This window comes from Heptranchias perlo, chromosome 27 (genome assembly GCF_035084215.1).
Source record: "Heptranchias perlo isolate sHepPer1 chromosome 27, sHepPer1.hap1, whole genome shotgun sequence".
NCBI lineage: Eukaryota > Metazoa > Chordata > Chondrichthyes > Hexanchiformes > Hexanchidae > Heptranchias > Heptranchias perlo.
In genome coordinates this window covers 34598909-34619670 of record NC_090351.1, presented here as the reverse complement: position 1 = coordinate 34619670, position 20762 = coordinate 34598909, and the positions used below count along the sequence as shown (strand labels likewise).

General features: G+C 45.2%; 1 protein-coding gene across 2 annotated transcripts in view; it reads left to right on the top strand.

The window, feature by feature from the left end:
• Nucleotides 1-3834: 3834 nt before the first annotated feature.
• Nucleotides 3835-20762, top strand: part of etnk2 (ethanolamine kinase 2) — a 62161-nt gene continuing 45233 nt past the window's right edge. Inside the window, exon 1 of one of the 2 annotated variants that reach the window (XM_068007633.1) lies at nucleotides 3835-4165. In XM_068007633.1, coding sequence (XP_067863734.1) covers nucleotides 3863-4165 — 303 coding nt within the window. In that variant the 5' untranslated portion in view covers nucleotides 3835-3862. The remainder of the gene's footprint in view (nucleotides 4166-20762) is intronic. The other variant, XM_068007632.1, reaches the window with a different exon arrangement.

Genomic DNA, 20762 nt, shown 5'->3' with positions numbered 1-20762 from the left:
CATATGGGATACTTGCCTTTATTAGCCGAGGCATAGAATATAAGAGCAAGGAGGTTATGATGGAGCTGTATAAAACACTGGTCAGGCCACAGCTGGAGTACTGTGTGCAGTTCTGGTCGCCACACTACAGGAAGGATGTGATCGCTTTGGAGAGGGTGCAGAGGCGATTCACCAGGATGTTACCAGGGCTGGAGCGCTTCAGCTATGAAGAGAGACTGGGAAGATTGGGTTTGTTTTCCTTGGAGCAGAGGAGGCTGAGGGGGGACATGATTGAGGTGTACAAAATTATGAGGGGCACAGATAGGATGGATACTAAGGAGCTTTTTCCCTTAGTTGAGGGTTCTATAACAAGGGGGCATAGATTCAAGGTAAAAGGCGGGAGGTTTAGAGGGGATTTGAGAAAGAACTTTTTCACCCAGAGGGTGGTTGGAGTCTGGAACTCACTGCCTGAGAGGGTTGTGGAGACAGGAACACTCACAACATTCAAGAAGCATTTGGATGAGCACTTGAAATGCCATAGCATACAAGGCTACGGACCAAATGCTGGAATATGGGATTAGATTAGACTGGGCTTGATGGCCGGCGCGGACACGATGGGCCGAAGGGCCTCTATCCGTGCTGTATAACTCTATGACTCTATGACTCTATGATATTTCCAAATGCTATTTGGTTTTGATGCATTTAAGGGGAAGCTAGTTAAGCACATGAAGGAGAAAGGAATAGAAGGGTACACTGATAGGATTAGATGAAGAGGGGTGGGAGGAGACTCGTATGGAGCATAAACGGTAGCATAGACCAGTTGGGCTGAATGGCCTGTTTCTGTGCTGTAGATACTATGTAATTCTATGTAATAACCATCTCTTGTGTTGCCAAGTTTTACCTCTAGCCTCAGGGGGAAATTCTTTGGTTACATCAGCCCCTCCAACAATTTTTTTCTCCCAATTTGCCAGTCGCACCCAATTCACCACTTGACTGTAAATGACAGCAGCATCTCAACCTTGTAGTATTGACCTTATCTCCAGATAATTCATTGATTTGCTGACAACCAGAGAAGACGGAAGATTCTGCATCTTTCCTACAACGTCAGTGAAAGAATTGGAGAAAGATTGAGACATGTTCAGTACATTACCGATATTAAACATTTCTTTTTCATGTAATTAAAGCCCAAAATTAATAAAATTCTGTTTCACGGTCCATAACAAGAAGCCTTTCATTAAATCTGCAACAACAATGAAAAATAACAGCTACAGACATATTGGTGCCCTAGGGATTGATGCTCAACCAATTACTGGCTTTGAGGCCCTATCTCCTGTTTTGTTAAACAGCTTGAACTTGTTGAACAATTATTGATGTCGCTATCAAACACAGAGGTTTTACTTATTGAAAAATTCCAGGGGAGTGGGACTAACTGGGTAGCTCTTTCAAAGAGCTGGCACAGCCACGATGGACCAATTGGTCTCCTTCTGTGCTGTAAGATTCTATGATCAGGAAAGAAAGCTGGGCAATCAGGTCTGGGGTGGGCTAGAAAGCTGCCACGGGGGAAGCTGTTATGAGGTGATGCATGTGATGGCAGGTGCTGCAACGGAGATGGAACACAACGACGTAGTTCCTGCCAAAGGGTTGGCATCTTGGAGCTGGACGAAGCTGTGAGAGTGAAGTAATGGAGCTACAGTAATCAGCAAGGGCCTGTATTGTGTCATGAGTGAACGGAGATACAGCAAAAGATGGCAGGAAACTGTGCAGCACATTATGCAGATGTGGAATTACAGCAAAAGAAAACAACACCATCAACTTGCATTTATATAGCGCCTTTAACGTAGTAAGACGTCCCAAGCCACTTCACGGGAGCATAATCAGACCCAAAAGCAAAAAAAAGGAGACATTAGGACAGGTGCCCAAAAGCTTGGTCAAAGAGGTAGGTTTTAAGGAGCACCTTAAAGGAGGAGAGAGGCGGAGAGGTTTAGGGAGGGAATTCCAGAGCTTAGGGCCTAGACAGCTGAAGGCACGGCCGCCAATGGTGAGTTGAGGGAAATGGGGAATGCACAAGAGGCCAGAGTTGGAGGACTGCAGAGTTCTCGGAGGGTTGTAGGGCCGGAGGAGGTAAAATAATATAATACATCATGAGAGAATGGAATTAGGTTGTCAGCTTGGCTCAGTTGACAGCAATTTTATCTCTGAGACAAAAGGTTGTGACCTCATGTCATACTCTTGGTCCCAGTCCAGTACTGAGGGTCTTCTTCATTGTGGAGGTGCCGTACTTCAGATGAGGTGTCAAACCGTAGCACAGGCTGCCTATTCTGGTGGTTTAGGTGGAAGTTAAGATACCATGGTACCATTCAAAGAAGAGCAGGGAGTTCTTCCAATGTCCCGAGGATCCTTTATTCCTCAACCAGCACCAAAAACAGACTAATTGCGCATTCAAAATGAGTGTTTCTGGGATCTTGCTGTGCACAAAATGTGTTTGCCCACATTACACAGTAGCTACATTTTAAAGTAATTAATTTCACGTGAAGCACTATGAAACTTTTCTGAGCGACACGGTAAGAGGCTATACAAATGCAAATCTTTCCTTCTGTACAGTAATGGAAATTAATCTTTGTACATTATTTGGGGTTGAGTTAAATCTGTGGAGAGAGAAGGAAAATGTGCAATACATCAGACAAGTGGATGTCGACTGTATCAGCCACCAGAAAGGAGAAGGAGCTGTAGAAGAACATTGGTTAGACCACACTTAGAGGACTGTGCAGTTTTGGTCACCATATTACAAAAAGGATATAAAGGCACCGGAGAAGATGTAAAAAAGATTTACAAGGATGATACCAGAACTGAGAGGTTATCAGGAAAGACTGAATAGGCTGGGGCTCTTTTCTCTGGAAAAGAGAAGGCTGGGGGGTGACCTAAGAGAGGTCTTTAAAATTATGAAGGGGTTTGATAGGGTAGAAGCGGAGAAGATGTTTCCACTTGTGGGGGAGTTCAAAACTAAGGGCCATAAATATAAGATGGTCACTAATAAATCGAATGAAGAATTCAGGAGAAATTTCTTTACCCAGAATGTGGTTAAAATGTGGAACTTGCTACCACATGGAATAGTTGAGGCGAATAGCATAGATGCCTTTAAGGGGAAGCTAGATAAGTACATGAGGGAGAAAGGAATAGCAGATAGGATTAGATGGAGTAGGTTCATCTGGAGCATAAGCACCAACACAGTCCAGTTGGGCCAAATGGCCTGTTTTTTTGTGATGTAAATCCTATGTAATGTAATAAGATGGGTCAAAAGTCCTTCCTCATCTGCACCTATCTTGTGAATTACACTCAACATTGAGTGATAGTCAGCAGGACCCTGGAGTAGGATTAATCTAAACCAATGGCTTTGACCCCACTCCAACAGGTGAAGAACAATAGGGGGCCTGTTTTCAGGCAAATATGTGGGGCACCCTCAGCTGTCACATTATGAGGTATGGCTGGATCAGTAACAAATACATCACAATAAATCTGAGAAACACAGAATATGTTCGATTATGAGTGCATTTTAAAAATATTTATGGGTTTTTTTCCCACCCTTATTTACTTTATAACCGAGTTTTAAAAAAAAGCAGGATTATTTCCATTATAAAGTGTGAGATCACTGATGAGGTCACCTCTGCACCAGAATATACGACGCCAAAAAATTTCTTAACCACCTCCACCGACTCCAATCATTGGCGGCCGCTCCAAAAACAGATGTTTCGAGCGACTGGGGAGACGATGGTTGAGGAACGAGAGCTCCTCTTTTGCTGATATTCCGACCTCCGGTCGATAGGGAGCAGCATCTGCGCCAGACAGCGGATTGCGATCCCGGCGGCGGCGGCTCCTCTTCCTCTTCATGCCTGTGTTGCGAGCCGTTTCCTGCCTCATTACAAATCGGACGATATTCCGGAGGCGGAGCCGGCGCACATTTGCCCCCTCCCTCCATCCCTCCTCCTCCTCCCCCCAACATACATTAACGGGCAGCCCCAAATCCCATCGGCAGAGCCGGGATATGGAGACCGAGGTGCACATCCCCATGGGAGCTCCCGTGGTGCCCAAGTTCACCATCTACGTGGATGAAAACGACGTGATCTCCGGGGCTTTGAAACTGGTCGGGAAGCTGAGGCCCAAATGGGATGTCGAACAAGTGAAAACCAAGGTAAATGGGTCGGGTTTAAATGGCCAAATCCTCCCCCCCTCAGCAGTGATGTAGGAAGTGGCCACCTGGAGTTGACAGCGTTCCCCCCCCCCCCTGTATCCCCCCTCCCCTCCCCTCCCTCCTCTCCCCTGCATCCTAATCGCAGGTGCAGCGCAGCCGAATTAAAGGGCTGCTGCAGCTACCTGGCAATTTGGATACAATTGGAAATCGTTACATTGTTTCCCACCCTGGAGACATTTTTTGGATACATTTTTTTGGATACATTGTAGCGATTGTCTGTCCGCTCGCTCCGGAGGAGGAGGGAGGGAGGGGAGGAGAGAGAGAGAACCCGAATCCCTATCGCATTCCTTTCCCTTCCCCCCCCCCCCCTGAATCCCATTCGGGAACCGGGACAGTGACAGTCACCCGCCCCCTGAGCCACGGAGACGGGATGCTGTCAGTTTCACCTTTGAAATTGACACACGGCCCGGTCGGTTGGTGAATTGTGTAACTCGCTGCAATTCAAATCTCAAACTTTTTTTTTTGGTTAAAATGTTTTAATTTTTCTATTTGATCGTCGATCCTTTGTTCTGATTGACTCCTAAACGCACCAATCCTTTGGTGTCGCACTGAGGATCTTTCACTAGGAGACAGGTGGCCGCTCACCTGCGGTTGCTCACTCAAAAAAAAACACATACGCACCTCATCAAAGTTGTAACTCTCTTAAGTACATTGTAGGCCAGTCAAGGCAGTGCAACACTTAAGGTGCATTAATAATAAAAACAGAAAATGCTGGAGAAGCTCAGCAAGTCAGGCAGCATCTGTGGAGAAAGAAACAGAGTTAACGTTTCAGGTTGAAGACCTTTCGTCAGAAGTGGAAGATGTTCTTGAACAAGTACAGAGCCAGGGATGGGGAGGAAAGAACAAAAGGGAAAGGCTGTAATAGGGTAGAGGGCATGAGAGATTAAATGACAAAAGGGATGATGGTGCATGGCAAGGAGGGTGGTAATGGGACAGGTTTAGAAACAAAAGGTTGGTCAGGAGTAGCTGTAAATGGCAACAGCAGAACCATTACCAGCACTTGCTGCCCCAAAAAAATGGGAGCAGTGGCTATGATCTGAAGTTATTGAAATCAGTGTTGTGTCTGGAAGGTTGTAAAGTGCCTAAATGAAAGATGAGGTGCTGTTCCTCGAGCTTCCGTTGAGCTTTATTGGAACAGTGTAAGAGGCCGAGGTCAGAGTGGGAAGGGGAATTAAAATGGCGAGTGACCGGCAGATCGGGGTCACGCCTGTGGACAGGGCGGAGATATTCAGCAAAGCGATCACCCAATCTCCGTTTGGTCTCCCCAACGTAGAGGAGACCGCATTGTGCGCAGCGAATACAGTTTAGTAAATTGAAAGAAGTACAAGTAAATCACTGCTTCACCTGGAAGGAGTGTTTGGGGCCCTGGACGGTGAGAAGGGAGGAGGTGAAGGGGCAGGTGTTGCATCTCCTGCGCTCGCACGGGAAGGTGCCGTGGGGAGGAGAGCGGGCGTCGGTGATGGAAGAGTGGAGCAGGGTGACACGGAGGGTGCGGTCCCTGCGGAACGCTGAAAGGGGAGGAGAGAGGAAGGTGTGTTTGGAATTGTGCTGGAGGTGGCGGAGGATGATACATTGAATGTGGAGGCTGGTGAGTACAAGGGAGACTCTATCGTGGTTCAGGAAGGGAAGCGGTGAGAGCAGGAGTGTGGGAAATAGGACGGACACCGACCCCACGGATTCTGGAAATATCTAGCCGCACGAAGGACTGTTCCTTCTCCCCAAACCAGTAAATTTCCTCCTTCCCACAGATTTTTGTTACTTTTTGCTGTAAATGTCTATTTCAGTCGTTTCCCCCCCCCCCCCCCTTTAGATTAAGGTAATCTTTCACTTTCATTCTTTATTTGTAACATTTTAAAATGTAATAATAAATAAAAACAGAAAATGCTGGAGAAGCTCGGCAAGTCAGGCAGCATCTGTGGAGAAAGAAAGAGTTAAGGTATCAGGTCGAAGACCTTTCTCCACAGATGCTGCCTCACTTGCTGAGCTTCTCCAGCATTTTCTGTTTTTATTTCAGATTTCCAGCATTTGCAATATTTTTTGCTTTTGATTTTTAAAATGTCATCTTTCTGGAAATATTCTTTAAACTCCTATTCACCCTGTTTTTTTTTATGCAGCATCATTTTTAGCCCAAATTTTCTTTTTAAAATGCTGCCTTAATTCTTTGCACGCTTCAGGTGGGTGCATGTGCACGTTTTCTGATCGTGCAGAACCAGCAATTCAAAAGATCGGTTAGCCAGTTTCAGGCACAATATAGTGAGGACAGAGCCTCAGCTGCATTAGTAGGTGCTATGCACTTATGTGCTTAACCTAAAAAGAAAGATTTATATAGCACCTTTCACAACCTCAGGGCATCCCAAAGTGCTTTACAACCAATGAAGTACTTTTGAAGTGCGGTCACCGTTGTAACGTAGGAAATGTGACAGGCAATTTGTGCACAGCAAGCTCCCACAAACAGCAATGAAATAAATAATCTGTTTTAGGTGTTGGTTAAGGGATAAATGTTGGCCAGGAAACCGGGGAGAACTCCCTTGCTCGTCCTAGAATAGTGCCATGGCGTCTTTTACGTCTCATCCGAAAGACGGCACCTCCATCAGTGCAGCACTCCCTCAGTACTGCACTGTTGTCAGCCTGGATTATGTGCTCAAGTCTCTGGAGTAGGACTTGAACCCACAACCTTCTGACTCGGAAGAGTGCTACCCTACTAAGCCATAATGGACTGGAAGATAGAAGTAAGTTGATCAATTGTGTTAAGCTGTTTCCCAACACAGGCTACCCTGATTCCTTATTGCTTCATTTTTTTTCTCCGAATATTTTGATTGATGGGGGACACTGAAGGCTTTTTTTTTACTTTGCAGCCTTGACCTTCCACTGCTCTCCCTATAACATTGTCCTGATTCACTTTTGTTACATATGGTTAAAATCCTGTTTTTTTTGGATCAGCTGGGTTCCTGACATCACGCACAAACACATGACCGCACTTAAGAGTCACCAAAACAAACTACCGAGAAATCCGGAATGTTAGAATTTCTGTTTAGATGATCAGATTTTTCACTCTCTCCTCAAAATAGGGACACTGCCAATTAACTTAATCCCTGAGAAGGTTGGCATGTGCCAAGACTTGGTGTGTGTATAGAGGTATTGCTGGAGTCTTCGTCACCTCCAGACTTGACTGTTCCAACATTCTCCTGGCCGGCCTCCCATCCTCCACTGCCCGTAAAGTCCTGTTTTTTTTTCTTCCCATCACCCCCTGTGCTCGCCAACCTACATTGGCTCCCGGTCTGACAACGCCTTGATTTTTAAAATTCTCATCCTTGTTTTCAAATCCCTCCATGGTCTCGCCCCTCCCTATCTCTGTAACCTCCTCCAGCCCTAAAACCATTCGCGATCTCTGCGTTCCTCCAATTCTGGCCTCTTGCGCATCCCCGATTTTCATCGCTCCGCCATTGGCGGCCGTGTCTTCAGCTGCCCAGGCCCTAAGCTCTGGAATTCCCTCCCTAAACCTCTCCACCCCTCTCCTCCATTAAGACGCTCCTTAAAACCTACCTCTTTGGCCAAGCTTTTAATCACCTGTCCTAATATCTCCTAACGTGGCTCGGTGTCGAATTTTGTTTGACGGTCTTTTGAAGTGCCTTAGGACGTTTTACTATGTTAAAGGCGCTATATAAATAAATAAAAGTTGTTTTTGTTGTTGTAAACCTAAGCTCATCCAAAACTCTGCTTTCAAAGTCTTCTAGAAAAATCAAAGAAACTTTTTAAATCCTCAGAGAATGAGTGGACCCAACTCTTCTACCCTTCAACTCCTGTCGATGTACAGATTGTATGGTGGGAAATTCTACTCATGCTAGGAATGCACAGCTGTGTGTGAAACTCTGTCCTGACTGTTGTGAGGTGAAAATATCCACTGAAAGCCCAGTCTTTTGAGAGGCCGAGGCATTCAAGTAAAAGACACCAGGATTGCTGAATTTCATCATGTCATTCTGAAATGTGTAATTATTTAAATGTTTCATTTAAACCTTTAATTAAGAAATTCAAAATTTCAGTTACTGAGAAGGAAAAATGGTGGCTGAAAAGAACTTTCAGAAAGCATTTCGCGCGATTTGTGGCGAGCCAGTGGCCAGATTGCGTGACCATAGTGACAAGTTTACATAGGCAGTTTCCATTATAAATGTGGAGGTAGGAATTTATAATGGAAATATTTTTTTTAAATGGCAGACTGAATGACTTTAAACTGGAGACTGGTGGGATTGGTAGATTTGAAACTCTTTTGACATTGAGGGACCTCTCTGCCTCATGAGAATGTGATTGTGAGACTCCCTCACAAATTACAGTAAGACGTTTTGTACTGGTTACTGTCGTTCTTGACTCACTTGGTACTAATGTAACTACTTTGTCAGGATTCAGCTGTGGACTTATTTTTAAAATTAGCATAAATGAGGGCTAGGCTTCGAGACCATCAGGCTAACTTGCCAGGGCAAGTTTAAAGCCGCTCCTTGCACGACAGGAAAAAATGTTACTAATATCGTCAGAAATTTGGTCAGTGAATGGAGGTGGATTCAGTCACTAATAACCCACAAAGTGAACAGTTCTTGAAAAGGATTTGTTGATTTAGTGATGACCCCTGTGAATCATTAATTCAGACTTGAACTTGCATTAAGGGACCACCTGCTTATGCAGCTCCTTGTATTTAAGTTATATATCATCATCAACATCAACTTTCATTTATATAGTGCCTTTAATGTAGTAAAAAGTCTTGGTGTTTTATAGGAATGATCAAACAAGATTTGACACCCAGGCACATAAGGTGACCAAAAGCTTGGTCAAAGAGGTAAGTTTTAAGGAGCGTCTTAGAGGAGAGAGAGGCAGAAAGGTTTGCCTCCCTCAAGGGAAATCACAGTAAAAGAGGAGGTAGTTGAGATACTGGATGGGCTAAAAATTGACAGGAGGTACTGGAAAGGCTGGCTGTACTTAAAGTAGATAAGACACTCGGTCTAGATGGGATGCATTCTAGGTCGCTGAGGGAAGTAAGGGTGGAAATTGTGGAGGTACTGGCCATAATCTTCCAATCATCCTTCGTTACGGGGGGTGGTGCCTGAGGACTTGAGAATTGTAAATGTTACACCCTTGTTCAAAAAAGGGTGTAAGGATAAACCCAGCAAATACAGGCCAGTCAGTTTAACCTCGGTAGTGGGGAAACTTTTAGAAACGATAATCCAGAACAGAATTAACAGTCACTTGGACAAGTGTGGATTAAGTAAGGAAAGTCAGCACGGATTTGTTAAAGGCAAATTGTGTTTAACTAACTTAATTGAGTTTTTTTGATGAGGTAACAGAGGGTCGATGAGGGCGATACAGTTGATGTGGTGTATATGGACTTTCAAAAGGCGTTTGATAAAGTGCCACATAATAGGCTTGTCATCAAAGTTGAAGCCCATGGAATAAAAGGGGCAGTGGCAGCATGGGTACAAAATTGGCTAAGTAACAGGAAACAGAATAGTGGTGAACAGTTGTTCTTCGGGCTGGAGGGAGGTGTACAGTGGTGTTCTCCAGGGGTCGGTACTAGGACCATTGCTTTTCTTGATATATATTAATGACTTGGACTTTGGTGTACAGGGCACAATTTCCAAATTTGCAGATGACACAAAACTTGGAAATGTAGTGGATAGTGATAGACTTCAAGAGGACATAGACAGGCTGGTGGAATGGGTAGACAGGCTGGTGGAATGGGTGGACATGTGGCAGATGAAATTTAACACAGTGATACATTTTGGTAGGAAGAATGAGGAGAGGCAATATAACTAAAGGGTACAATTCTAAAAGGGGTGCAGGAGCAGTGAGATCTGGAGGTATATGTGCACAAATCGTTGAAGGGGGCAGGTTGAGAAAGTGGTTAAGAATGCATATGGGATCCTGGGCTTTATAAATAGAGGTATAGCGTAAAAAAGCAAGGAGGTTGTGATGAACCTTTATAAAACACAGCTTTGGCCACTAATGGAGTATTGTGACCAGTTCTGGGCACCACACTTCAGGAAGGATGTGAAGGCCTTAGAGAGGGTGCAGAAGAGATTTACTAGAATGATTCCTGGGGTGAGGGACTTCAGTTATATGGATAGACTGAAGAAGCTGGGGTTGTTTTCCTTCGAGCAGAGAAAGTTGAGAGGCGATTTGATAGAGGTATTCAAAATCATGAAGGGTCCAGATAGAGAGAAACTGTTCCCATTGGTGGAAAGGTCAAGAACCAGAGGATAGATACCATAGATTTAAGGTGATTGGCAAAAGGACCAAAGGCAACATGAGGAAAAACTTTTTTATACAGCGAATGGTTATGATCTGGAATGCACTGCCTGGGGGTGGTGGAGGCAGATTCAATCGTGACTTTCGAAAGGAAAGAATTTGCAGGGCTATGGGGATAGGGCGGGGGAGTGGGACCAGCTGGATTTCTCTTGCAGAGAGTTGATACAAACTTGATGGGCCGAATGGCCTCCTTCTATGCTGTAACCATTCTATGATACTATGAATTCCAGAGCTTAGAGCCTAGGCAGCTGAAGGCATGGCCGCCAATGGTGGAGCGATTTTAAAATCAGGGATGTGCAAGAGGCCAGAATTAGAGGAGCCCAGAGATCTTGTGGGGTCGGGGGAGATTAAGGAGATAGGGAGGGGTGAGCCATGGAGGGATTTGAAAACAAGGATGAGAATGTTAAAATGGAGGCATTCCTGGACGTTCCTGTTGTCTTGTGTGTCCACAATGTTTTAGGAGTCTCTCTTTTTTTTGTGTTTAAACACTGACAAGTCACAACTGAGCAGATTTAAGAATTATCCAAAGAGAACCAGTCGTTTCTTACTGGTTTTCATGACATTCAGGTAACCTGTCCTCTCTCCCAAGGAGAGCAGCCAATCCAGAAAAAAACTGTAATTAGTTTTTAATTTGAGCTCAGGGTGTGCCCGAGGCAATGACCATAAAGAGAAAGGCCAGGTGAGCAGCTAAACGTTCCAACCAAGCATGAATAATGCGTGGCAGATCAGAGAGTGTATTGTAGACAGACAAATGATTATCTGATGGTAAGCACCCTTGGAACAGACAAGTGCTGCTGCTTCTCACATCTACTATCAGCAAACAGTAGCTGGTCAGCTATATAAAATAGACTAGGTGCAGAGTAAAGTTCCCTGTGCTCTGCCTCAACAATGTACCAGCCCCTGAAGAACAGCTCCTTCCGCACCAGTGTAGGCTTTTCTAATTCTGCACTCGTTATCTTCGTGGGCTGTAACTGAAATTTTCAATTTTAGTGTTGTGATCCTAATGTCTGGGCAGTTTTGTGCTGTGGACTCGCTCAATATGGTTCCTAATGGGAGTCTCTTGCAGCCAATGTAGTAAAGACCTCATTCCATTATTCTAAGCCTGATGAGAACCCAGGTAACAAACATGAGGACAACATGCAAACTGACTTGTGTATCCCCATGTCCCTGAGACTGGTGTTTAGTGTGATGTTTCTCACCCCCCCCCACTCCTTCATTTTACTCTCCCTAAAGGTGCTGGCTCATATTCGGATAGTTTCTTAGGTGCCCTGATTCATGATGGCATGGGGTATGGTTTTATGGGTGCCCTCCAGTACATCCCCCAAGTGGCCATTCTTCATGTGTGAACCGAGGCAGTGTGTGTCAGCTGGCCTTAAGGACATTCTGAGGACTCCTGTCCTCACCCAGGGCCCACATGCACCCAACACTTATGCTTTTCGGTTAAGAATGCGCGCCCCAACTGATTTCCATCCTCCACCACCCCCCCCCCCCCCCCTTCCCTGACTGTAGTCCAGAGGTGCTGAGGCCACTTTTCATGCCCTTATTTTCTCCCCAACATAGACAGGGCATTGAACTCTGTACCTTCCAGCTCTCTCTGATTCAGTTCCAAGACCGCGCAGTGCAATTATCAACGCAGTTTTAAAAAAAAAATTACTTTGGTGCAGAAACTCTACAGCTGCCGTCCAAGGGTTAATTGATGTGTTCCAGTCCATAGTTTAGCCACGTGGGCAGTGACTGAAGTTTGCGATCTGTAGCACATGACATGGTATGGATCACATGTTTTATTGATGTCGACCTACAGCTGGGCAAAGTGTTGCATCACAGATCAGATAAGCGCTGCTGTTTTAATTACTAACATCCGCTGTGACAGGAAGTTGCATCAGATGTTCATTTTGATAAGAGTCATGTACTCCACTGTCTCCGAACTCTCTAACATTCCCATTTAGCCACACTTCAGTGATCTGTGATTGATAGAATAGATTGTCATTGATTTCATATCATTCCTTCCCCCCCTCTCCCTCAGTCTCCCAATCTTGGCTTTCAAAAGCCTGAGGTGGATGGGAGAATTGGAATTCAAATAATGCTATTGGTCCTTTTTAGGAATGCAGATTGACCCTATCGGACCTTTCATGGTTTTGGGGGGGTGGGTGGGGAGGAGAAGAGAGGAAAGAAACAAGAAAACCGATTAAAGACTGGCCCTATCGGCGGAAAGGGTGAGTTCCCTATTGTCTCCTACAAGAGGCCTGATTGGGTTAGGCCGCACTTCCATTTCTGGCTCCAACCCAAGGAGAGGTTTGTTCTCATTATTTCCCTGTTAGAATTCTTTTGGGGAAGGGAAGAAGTGAAAGATATAGATGGGAAAAACTGGATTTTATCTTATTGAAAAACCCTAAGAAACAAGAGGAATAAAATCTGGAGTTAAAGCCATCACCAATGTTGGAAGAAAAGTCAAGATAAATTATGCAGTGATGACAAGCGTAAGTTTTTTTTTGTTCAGGTATGAGCCTAGATAGTGAGTCTTGACAGACTATTCAACCACAGGTACGATTATATAGATAATATATTGTCTGTATATACAATTACATAATATACACACACAGACAAAACCAGTTTCCAGCAGGAACAGTTAGTGATTAGGTGCATGACCCAAGGCTAATTTTCCTAGTCCTAAGGGCCAATTTTAGGAATTAGATCTAGAGCATTAAGCCTGGATTTTCCAATTGGGATTATTTTAAGTGGTTAGGAAAATCTACATTTTAGATGAACTCTTAATCACACAGTCCCCCTGCTCATTTCTTGAAAAATCAAACTGTTACAAGAATTACGTTTCAGCTTGAAATTCTTTTGAATTATTCCTGTTTAGTGTGTTTTAAAAAAAAATCTATATATATTTTGTTTAAACATTTAGTTCTGATTGGGGGGTTGGCTTGGAGGAGCCACTGAGGCTATGGCACGAGGAGAAGGAAGTAACATCCAGAGAAGTATAGTTAAGGGTGTTTTCACTAATCTTTTTCAGTTGTGTGCATTATTGGGATAAGGGTATATAATTGCTTAACCCCCTCCAGCCTACAACCCTCCTGAGGTCTCTGCGCTCCTCCAATTCTAGCATCTTGCACATCCCCAATTTTCATCGCTCCACCTTCAGCTGCCCTAATGGGCCAGAAATTGCTCCTGAAATAATGGAGGAGCTCAACAGCACTCTCCGTTTTTTAATGGCGAACTGAAGGAGCAAGTTTCTGCGTTTTAGTGCGCATGTGCAAATCGTGAACTTGCCCTTATTGGTTCGTCGGCAATTTGACAGCTGCAAGTTGAAGGGCCATTGCACGCTGCAATCAGAGAAATCATTGAAAAATCGCAAACTTGCTCATCTGCCCAGCTGGAAAGTAACTAATTATACCACCAAACAGGTACGCTTAAAATACCAGGTCTAAACTGAGTTTTAAAAGGGCGGTTAGTCTTAATGACTGCCAAACAACTAAAAATTAAACTTTTAAGATGTGGACTCTCATATTACTCCTTATTTTAATAGTTTTTGGTCATAAAAAAAAATTGAAAATTTATTTTTCCCTTCTGTCTTTAATTTAATTCAATTATTTCTTTGGCTTTTTATTTAAAAAAAAAAATTTTTAAATTTACTATGACGTCCAGAATACTAACTTTTTTAAATGAATGAAGTCTGCTTGCCTGCTTGAGCAATGCAGCCTGAATTTGTGGGTGTGACTTCTCTCCCTGGCAGATTTTGTGAATGTGTCTTCTATTCTCTCAGACTGTTCCTTGCGCATCAATCACGTTGCTCAGAGGCTGGGTTGATAGCGCACATTTTTTTTAAAGATCGAAATCAAGCATTTCAATGCCACAGAGCCCGCAGTAAGTATTTTCGTTAATTTAATTCGCAGGAGCTACTGTGAGCATTGCCTCGCTCTGCGATTTCTGACCCATTATTTCCTTGTATCTTGGTGTCAAATTTTGTCTGATAGCGCTCCTGTGAAGCGACTTTGGACATTTTTACTACATTATAGGCGCTATGTAAATACAAGTTGTTTAAAGGTTTCCTTTGCTGGTGCTGCGACATTAATGGTAACTTTGCAATGCGTAAGTAACACATAAGATTGAATCTTCATTATATTCTTTAGTAAGTGCTAGTCAAATATTTTGTTCGTTAAATAGTTCAGCTATTTATCTTGCTTCACTAATGCTAGTGTCAAAATTGGAGATAGTGTGAAGCAGAGAAATCACAGTACCATTTCCAAGTAAAGGAAAATGAACTGGGGGTGGATTTCTGTCTTCGAGACTGAGCTGCTATCTGCAATGGCTAAGGGGCCTGAGCAGAAATACCTGCAGTCTGCACAGGATCAGAGGGAACGGTGAGGAAGACAAATTGGAAGCTCCAACCACACAGCTGGAGAAAATTTGAAATGGCTACTTTAGGAGGCTGCAAAAATACAACCAGCCAGCTTTATCCCGTGGCAGCATTGTTGGATGACTGTGGGATAAGGCTATCATAGAGCTGTACCTCGGAGTTGCCTGTAACGCCTCTAGGGCAACGTCTCCCAGTAATAGTGAGTAGTGAGACTCTGGAATACATTGCCAGCTGGTGTGGTGGATGCTGACTCTCTGTACACCTTCGAGACGCTGGACTGTTTCCTGACTGGGGTAGAGACTGCATCATATAGAAGGCAAGTGCCTTTATGGATAACACTCGGTCTCCTGGATTGGCTTAGACTGAGGAGATCGGAGAGGATTTTTCCCTTATTGGCCCTGGGTTTTTTGTGGATTTTTTTTGCTTTTCCCAGGAGATTACATGGCTGCGGGATGGGGGGGGAGGGTAGGAAGTGTCTCGTCCTGATACTCCAGCCATCTTGGTGTGGGGCAGGTTTGATGGACCAACTGGTCCTCTGCTGCCATCAGTTTCGTATGTTCGTAATTTCATTTGTTCAAACGAAAACAGGATAATTTGCAGAAACAAGTTGTTAATCCGACGTATAAGTAACTGATATTTAAGATGGCGTCTTATGGCACAAATTATTTTTGAGGTCCATTGCAATTTCTGTGGATGGAAACTGGCCTCAATGGGACCAATAGTTCCATCAGTGATGGCAGATGAATGTGGGGGGGGGGGAAATCAAAAGAATCAATGGTCCATTCCATTTGATAGCCCCCCAAGGAACTGGGCTTCACAGCCCCTGAAAGATAGGTCTTCCAGTAGCTGAAGAAAATGAAAACTTTTCTTGTCCAACCTATTGCAGCATTATTGCTCCTGCGGCAGGGTTAACATGGCAGTTAATTTGCCACCTGCTTCGACTAGAGGTGGTGTTAAGTGTGATTCTCTCTTGCTGTTTGAGTTGCAAGTATTATTGTCATGTCTGGGATAAATTTCATCTCCCCAAGCTGACAGTCAAGAACACAGTTCCAAGTCCATCGTGCATACACAGCCATGTTTGAAAAGACTGAGAGAAATGAGGTAGTGCCAACCTTGGAGCTTAAAAGCCTGTAGATTGTAGGTGGGAGGGGAAGGGATTCCCTTGAGGTTCTAGGAAAGAGTTAGAGTAGTGCATTGTTCAGTGATTTTTTTTTCTTCTTCACCCTGAATGATGGACCAACGACAAAAACTTGCGTTTATATTGAGCCTTTAATGTCGCTTCCGTCCGAAGGTGTTGCACAGAGGAGGAATGGACACTGAGTCATAATGGAAGAGCTAGGAGAGATGATTGAAAGCATGGCGGAAGGAAGAGGTTTTGAAGGCAGGATGAGAAGCGGCAAGGGGTTTAAGGAGGGAGGGAGTTCCCGAGCTTACGGGTAATGCTGCTGAAGGCTCTATCAATGAAGGTAGAGGAAGTGGGAGAGAGACATGGAGCCTGAGTTGCAGGACATGGCTGGAGGAGGTTGCAGAGGTAGGGCCATGGAGGGATTTGTCAAACCCAGCTGGTTCACTAATGTCCTTCACGGCAGGAAATGCCACCCTTACCCAGCCTGGCCCATATCTGACATCAGTCCCACACCAACGTGGCTGACCCTTAACTGCCCTCTGAAATGGCTTTGCTAGCAGTTCAAGAAGGCGGCCCACCACCACCACCACCTCAGGACAACTAGGGACGTTCAGTAAATGCCGGCCTTGCCAGCAACACAAAAGATACAAGAATTTTGAATTCCGTGTGTTGGTGGACAGGGATCCAAAGGAGATTGGTGAAGATGGGGACAAAGGGCAAGCTGGACTTGATGCAGGACAGGATGTGGGTGGTGGAGTTTTGGACAAGTTGGAGTTTGTCAGGTGGGGCTTAGAGCCTGGCAAGGAGAATGCTGAAACGGAGTCTGGATCACATAGGATGGAGATGATCTATGATCTAAAAGATAAAAGTGCTTCTCTACAAAAGAAAAATGCAGCAATTGTACGCCTCCGGATGGTAATTGTCCAATCGTGGAAACCACTTTATTTGAATGTGGCACGGCTGTCGAAAAGTGAAGAGCATTAAGTTACTAACTGAGTATTTTAGTCTCATGCGAATAGAACTTGGGTAACCTGAGTAGCACGGGCCCCATGTGGTTTGCAAATTATACAGGTGTCAGACCTGTTGTGCGGCTTCAGATTGAACTCTGAGCACCGTGTTTCCAAATCCTGCTCCTCCCCATCCCCACCTTTTATTTGCTTGCTTGTGTGTCTCCCTTTTGGTAAAGTTAGAATTAGAAATATTCTAAGGTAGAATGGGACGAGCCACAGAATCATTGCAGCTTCTGCTTTTTTGGATGGGACATGGAGTCACTGGTCTGTCTGCTCAGGTGGATACGGGAACATTGGAACATAGGAACAGGAGTAGGCCATTCAGCCCCTCGAGCCTGTTCCACCAATCAATTAGATCATGACTGCTCTGTATCTTAACTGCATCTACCCGCCTTGGTTCCATAACCCTTAATACCCTTGTCTAACAAAAATCTATCGATCTCCCTTTCGAAATTTTAAATTGACCCCCAGCCTCAAAGCTTTTTGGGGGAGAGTGTTCCAGATTTCCACTCCCCTTTGTGTGAAGAAGTGCTTCCTGACATCACCCCTAAACAGCCTAGCTCTTAATTTTAAGGTTCTGCCCCCTTGTTTTTGTTTCTTCCACCAGAGGAAATAGTTTCTCTCTCTACCCTATCCAACACCTTTTTAATCATCTTAAACACCTCAATTAGATCACCCCTTAACCTTCTATACTCTAAGGAATACAGTCTTTCCAACCTGTCCTCATAATTTAACCCCTTTAGCCCCGGTATCATTCTGGTGAATCCGTGCTGCACCCCCTCCAAGGCGTACCTAAAAATGAGGTGCCAACCTGGTGAAGCTACAACTCAGGACTACATGCATGCTAAACAGCGGAAGCAACATGCTATAGACAGAGCTAAGCGATTCTACAACCAACGGATCAGATCAAAGCTCTGCAGTCCTGCCACATCCAGTCGTGAATGGTGGTGGACAATTAAACAACTAACGGGAGGAGGAGGCTCTGCAAACATCCCCATTCTCAATGATGGCGGAGTCCAGCACGTGAGTGCAAAAGACAAGGCTGAAGCGTTTGCAACCATCTTCAGCCAGAAGTGTCGAGTGGATGATCCATCTCAGCCTCCTCCCGATATCCCCACCATCACGGAAGCCAGTCTTCGGCCAATTCGATTCACTCCACGTGATATCAAGAAACGGCTGAGTGCACTGGATACAGCAAAGGCTATGGGCCCTGACAACATCCCAGCTGTAGTGCTGAAGACTTGTGCTCCAGAACTAGCTGCGCCTCTAGCCAAGCTGTTCCAGTACAGCTACAACACTGGCATCTACCCGACAATGTGGAAAATTGCCCAGGTGTGTCCTGTCCACAAAAAGCAGGACAAATCCAATCCGGCCAATTACCGCCCCCATCAGTCTGCTCTTAATCATCAGCAAAGTGATGGAAGGTGTCGTCGACAGTGCTATCAAGCGGCACTTACTCACCAATAACCTGCTCACCGATGCTCAGTTTGGGTTCCGCCAGGACCACTCAGCTCCAGACCTCATTACAGCCTTGGTCCAAACATGGACAAAAGAGCTGAATTCCAGAGGTGAGGTGAGAGTGACTGCCCTTGACATCAAGGCAGCATTTGACCGAGTGTGGCACCAAGGAGCCCTAGTAAAATTGAAGTCCATGGGAATCAGGGGGAAAACTCTCCAGTGGCTGGAGTCATATCTAGCACAAAGGAAGATGGTAGTGGTTGTTGGAGGCCAATCATCTCAGCCCCAGGGCATTGTTGCAGGAGTTCCTCAGGGCAGTGTCCTAGGCCCAACCATCTTCAGCTGCTTTATCAATGACCTTCCCTCCATCATAAGGTCAGAAATGGGGATGTTCGCTGATGACTGCAGTGTTCAGTTCCATTCGCAACCCCTCAGATAATGAAGCAGTCCGAGCCCGCATGCAGCAAGACCTGGACAACATCCAGGCTTGGGCTGAAAAGTGGCAAGTAACATTCGCGCCAGATAAGTGCCAGGCAATGACCATCTCCAACAAGAGAGAGTCTAACCACCTCCCCCTGACATTCAACGGCATTATCATTGCCGAATCCCCCACCATCAACATCCTGGGGGTCACCATTGACCAGAAACTGAACTGGACCAGCCATATAAATATTGTGGCTACGAGAGCAGGTCAGAGGCTGGGTAATCTGCGGCGAGTGACTCACCTCCTGACTCCCCAAAGCCTTTCCACCATCTACAAGGCACAAGTCAGGAGTGTGATGGAATACACTCCACTTGCCTGGATGAGTGCAGCTCCAACAACACAAGAAGCTCGACACCAACCAAGATAAAGCAGCCCGCTTGATTGGCACCCCATCCACCACCCTAAACATTCACTCCCTTCACCACCGGCGCACTGTGGCTGCAGTGTGTACCATCCACAGGATGCACTGCAGCAACTCGCCAAGGCTTCTTCGACAGCACCTCCCAAACCCGCGACCTCTACCACCTAGAAGGACAAGAGCAGCAGGTACATGGGAACAACACCACCTGCACGTTCCCCTCCAAGTCACACACCATCCCGACTTGGAAATATATCGCCGTTCCTTCATTGTCGCTGGGTCAAAATCCTGGAACTCCCTTCCTAACAGCACTGTGGGAGAACCTTCACCACATGGACTGCAGCGGTTCAAGAAGGCGGCTTCTCGAGGGCAATTAGGGATGGGCAATAAATGCCGGCCTCGCCAGTGACGCCCACATCCCGTGAACGAATAAAAAAAAATATATCCTTCCTGAGGTGCGGTGCCCAGAACTGGATGCAGTACTCTAAATGGGGTCTAACTCGCGCATAATAGATCTGTATATGAATGGTGCCATGGCATTATTTGAAGAAGGGCACAAAGTTGACCCCTCCACCTCATTACATCTCTCCCTGTCTTTAAAAGGCTGCCGAGAAACCATCTCTCCAACCGAACTTTTGACCACTCCTAGCTCTCCCTCTATGGCTTGACGTCTGTTCACTCCTTTCTCCCACCTCCTACCCCTGGCCCTTCTGTAAAGCACCTGTGTGCAAGGCCTGCCTGTTTTAGACCAGGATTGGATTGGTGCATTGCAGCTCAGTGTAGCTGAGGTATGTTCTGTAGTTGCAGGGCTAGACTCGTATTTGTGAACATGATGAAGCTCCCACATACCATAGGAATTCCTTTGTGCTCAAGAGAACAGCACATTTTTGCTGTGCTTGGGAACTCTCCTCCCTACTCTCCACTTTCTTCCTCCCCTCCCACCAAATCTGCTTCAGTATTCGTTTAGTAGGTGCAGCCCTTCAACTTGGCAGTGAAGGGCTGTGCATAGTCCAGACGGGTGGTGTTCAGTAGAAGTAATTATGAATGATAACTGGCTGTGAAACAGACACTCTTTATTTACCAGAAGTTGCACCATAATTTAAATATTCCTGTAGTTTTTATTAGCCTGTTTACATTATGTCGGGAAGATGTTTATAGCTTCACAAATGTTTTAGTAAAAGGCTCCGTCAGGAGCTTGTGTGCTGGCGATCAGTTTTTTAAAAATTAATTGCTCTCTGGATGTAGTCGCTATCAGCAAGGCTGCATTTATTGTCCATCCATAGTTTCAGGGTTGCCAACTCTGCATGTATTCCTGGAGGTTTCATCACATGACCTCCCACCTCAAACCACCCCCTACACTCCCACCATTGGTCCATCCTCCAAGTGCATGGCCTTCCCACGGCCAATTGGAAAGGGAACAAACTATATTACCTGATTGGATTAATCTTGA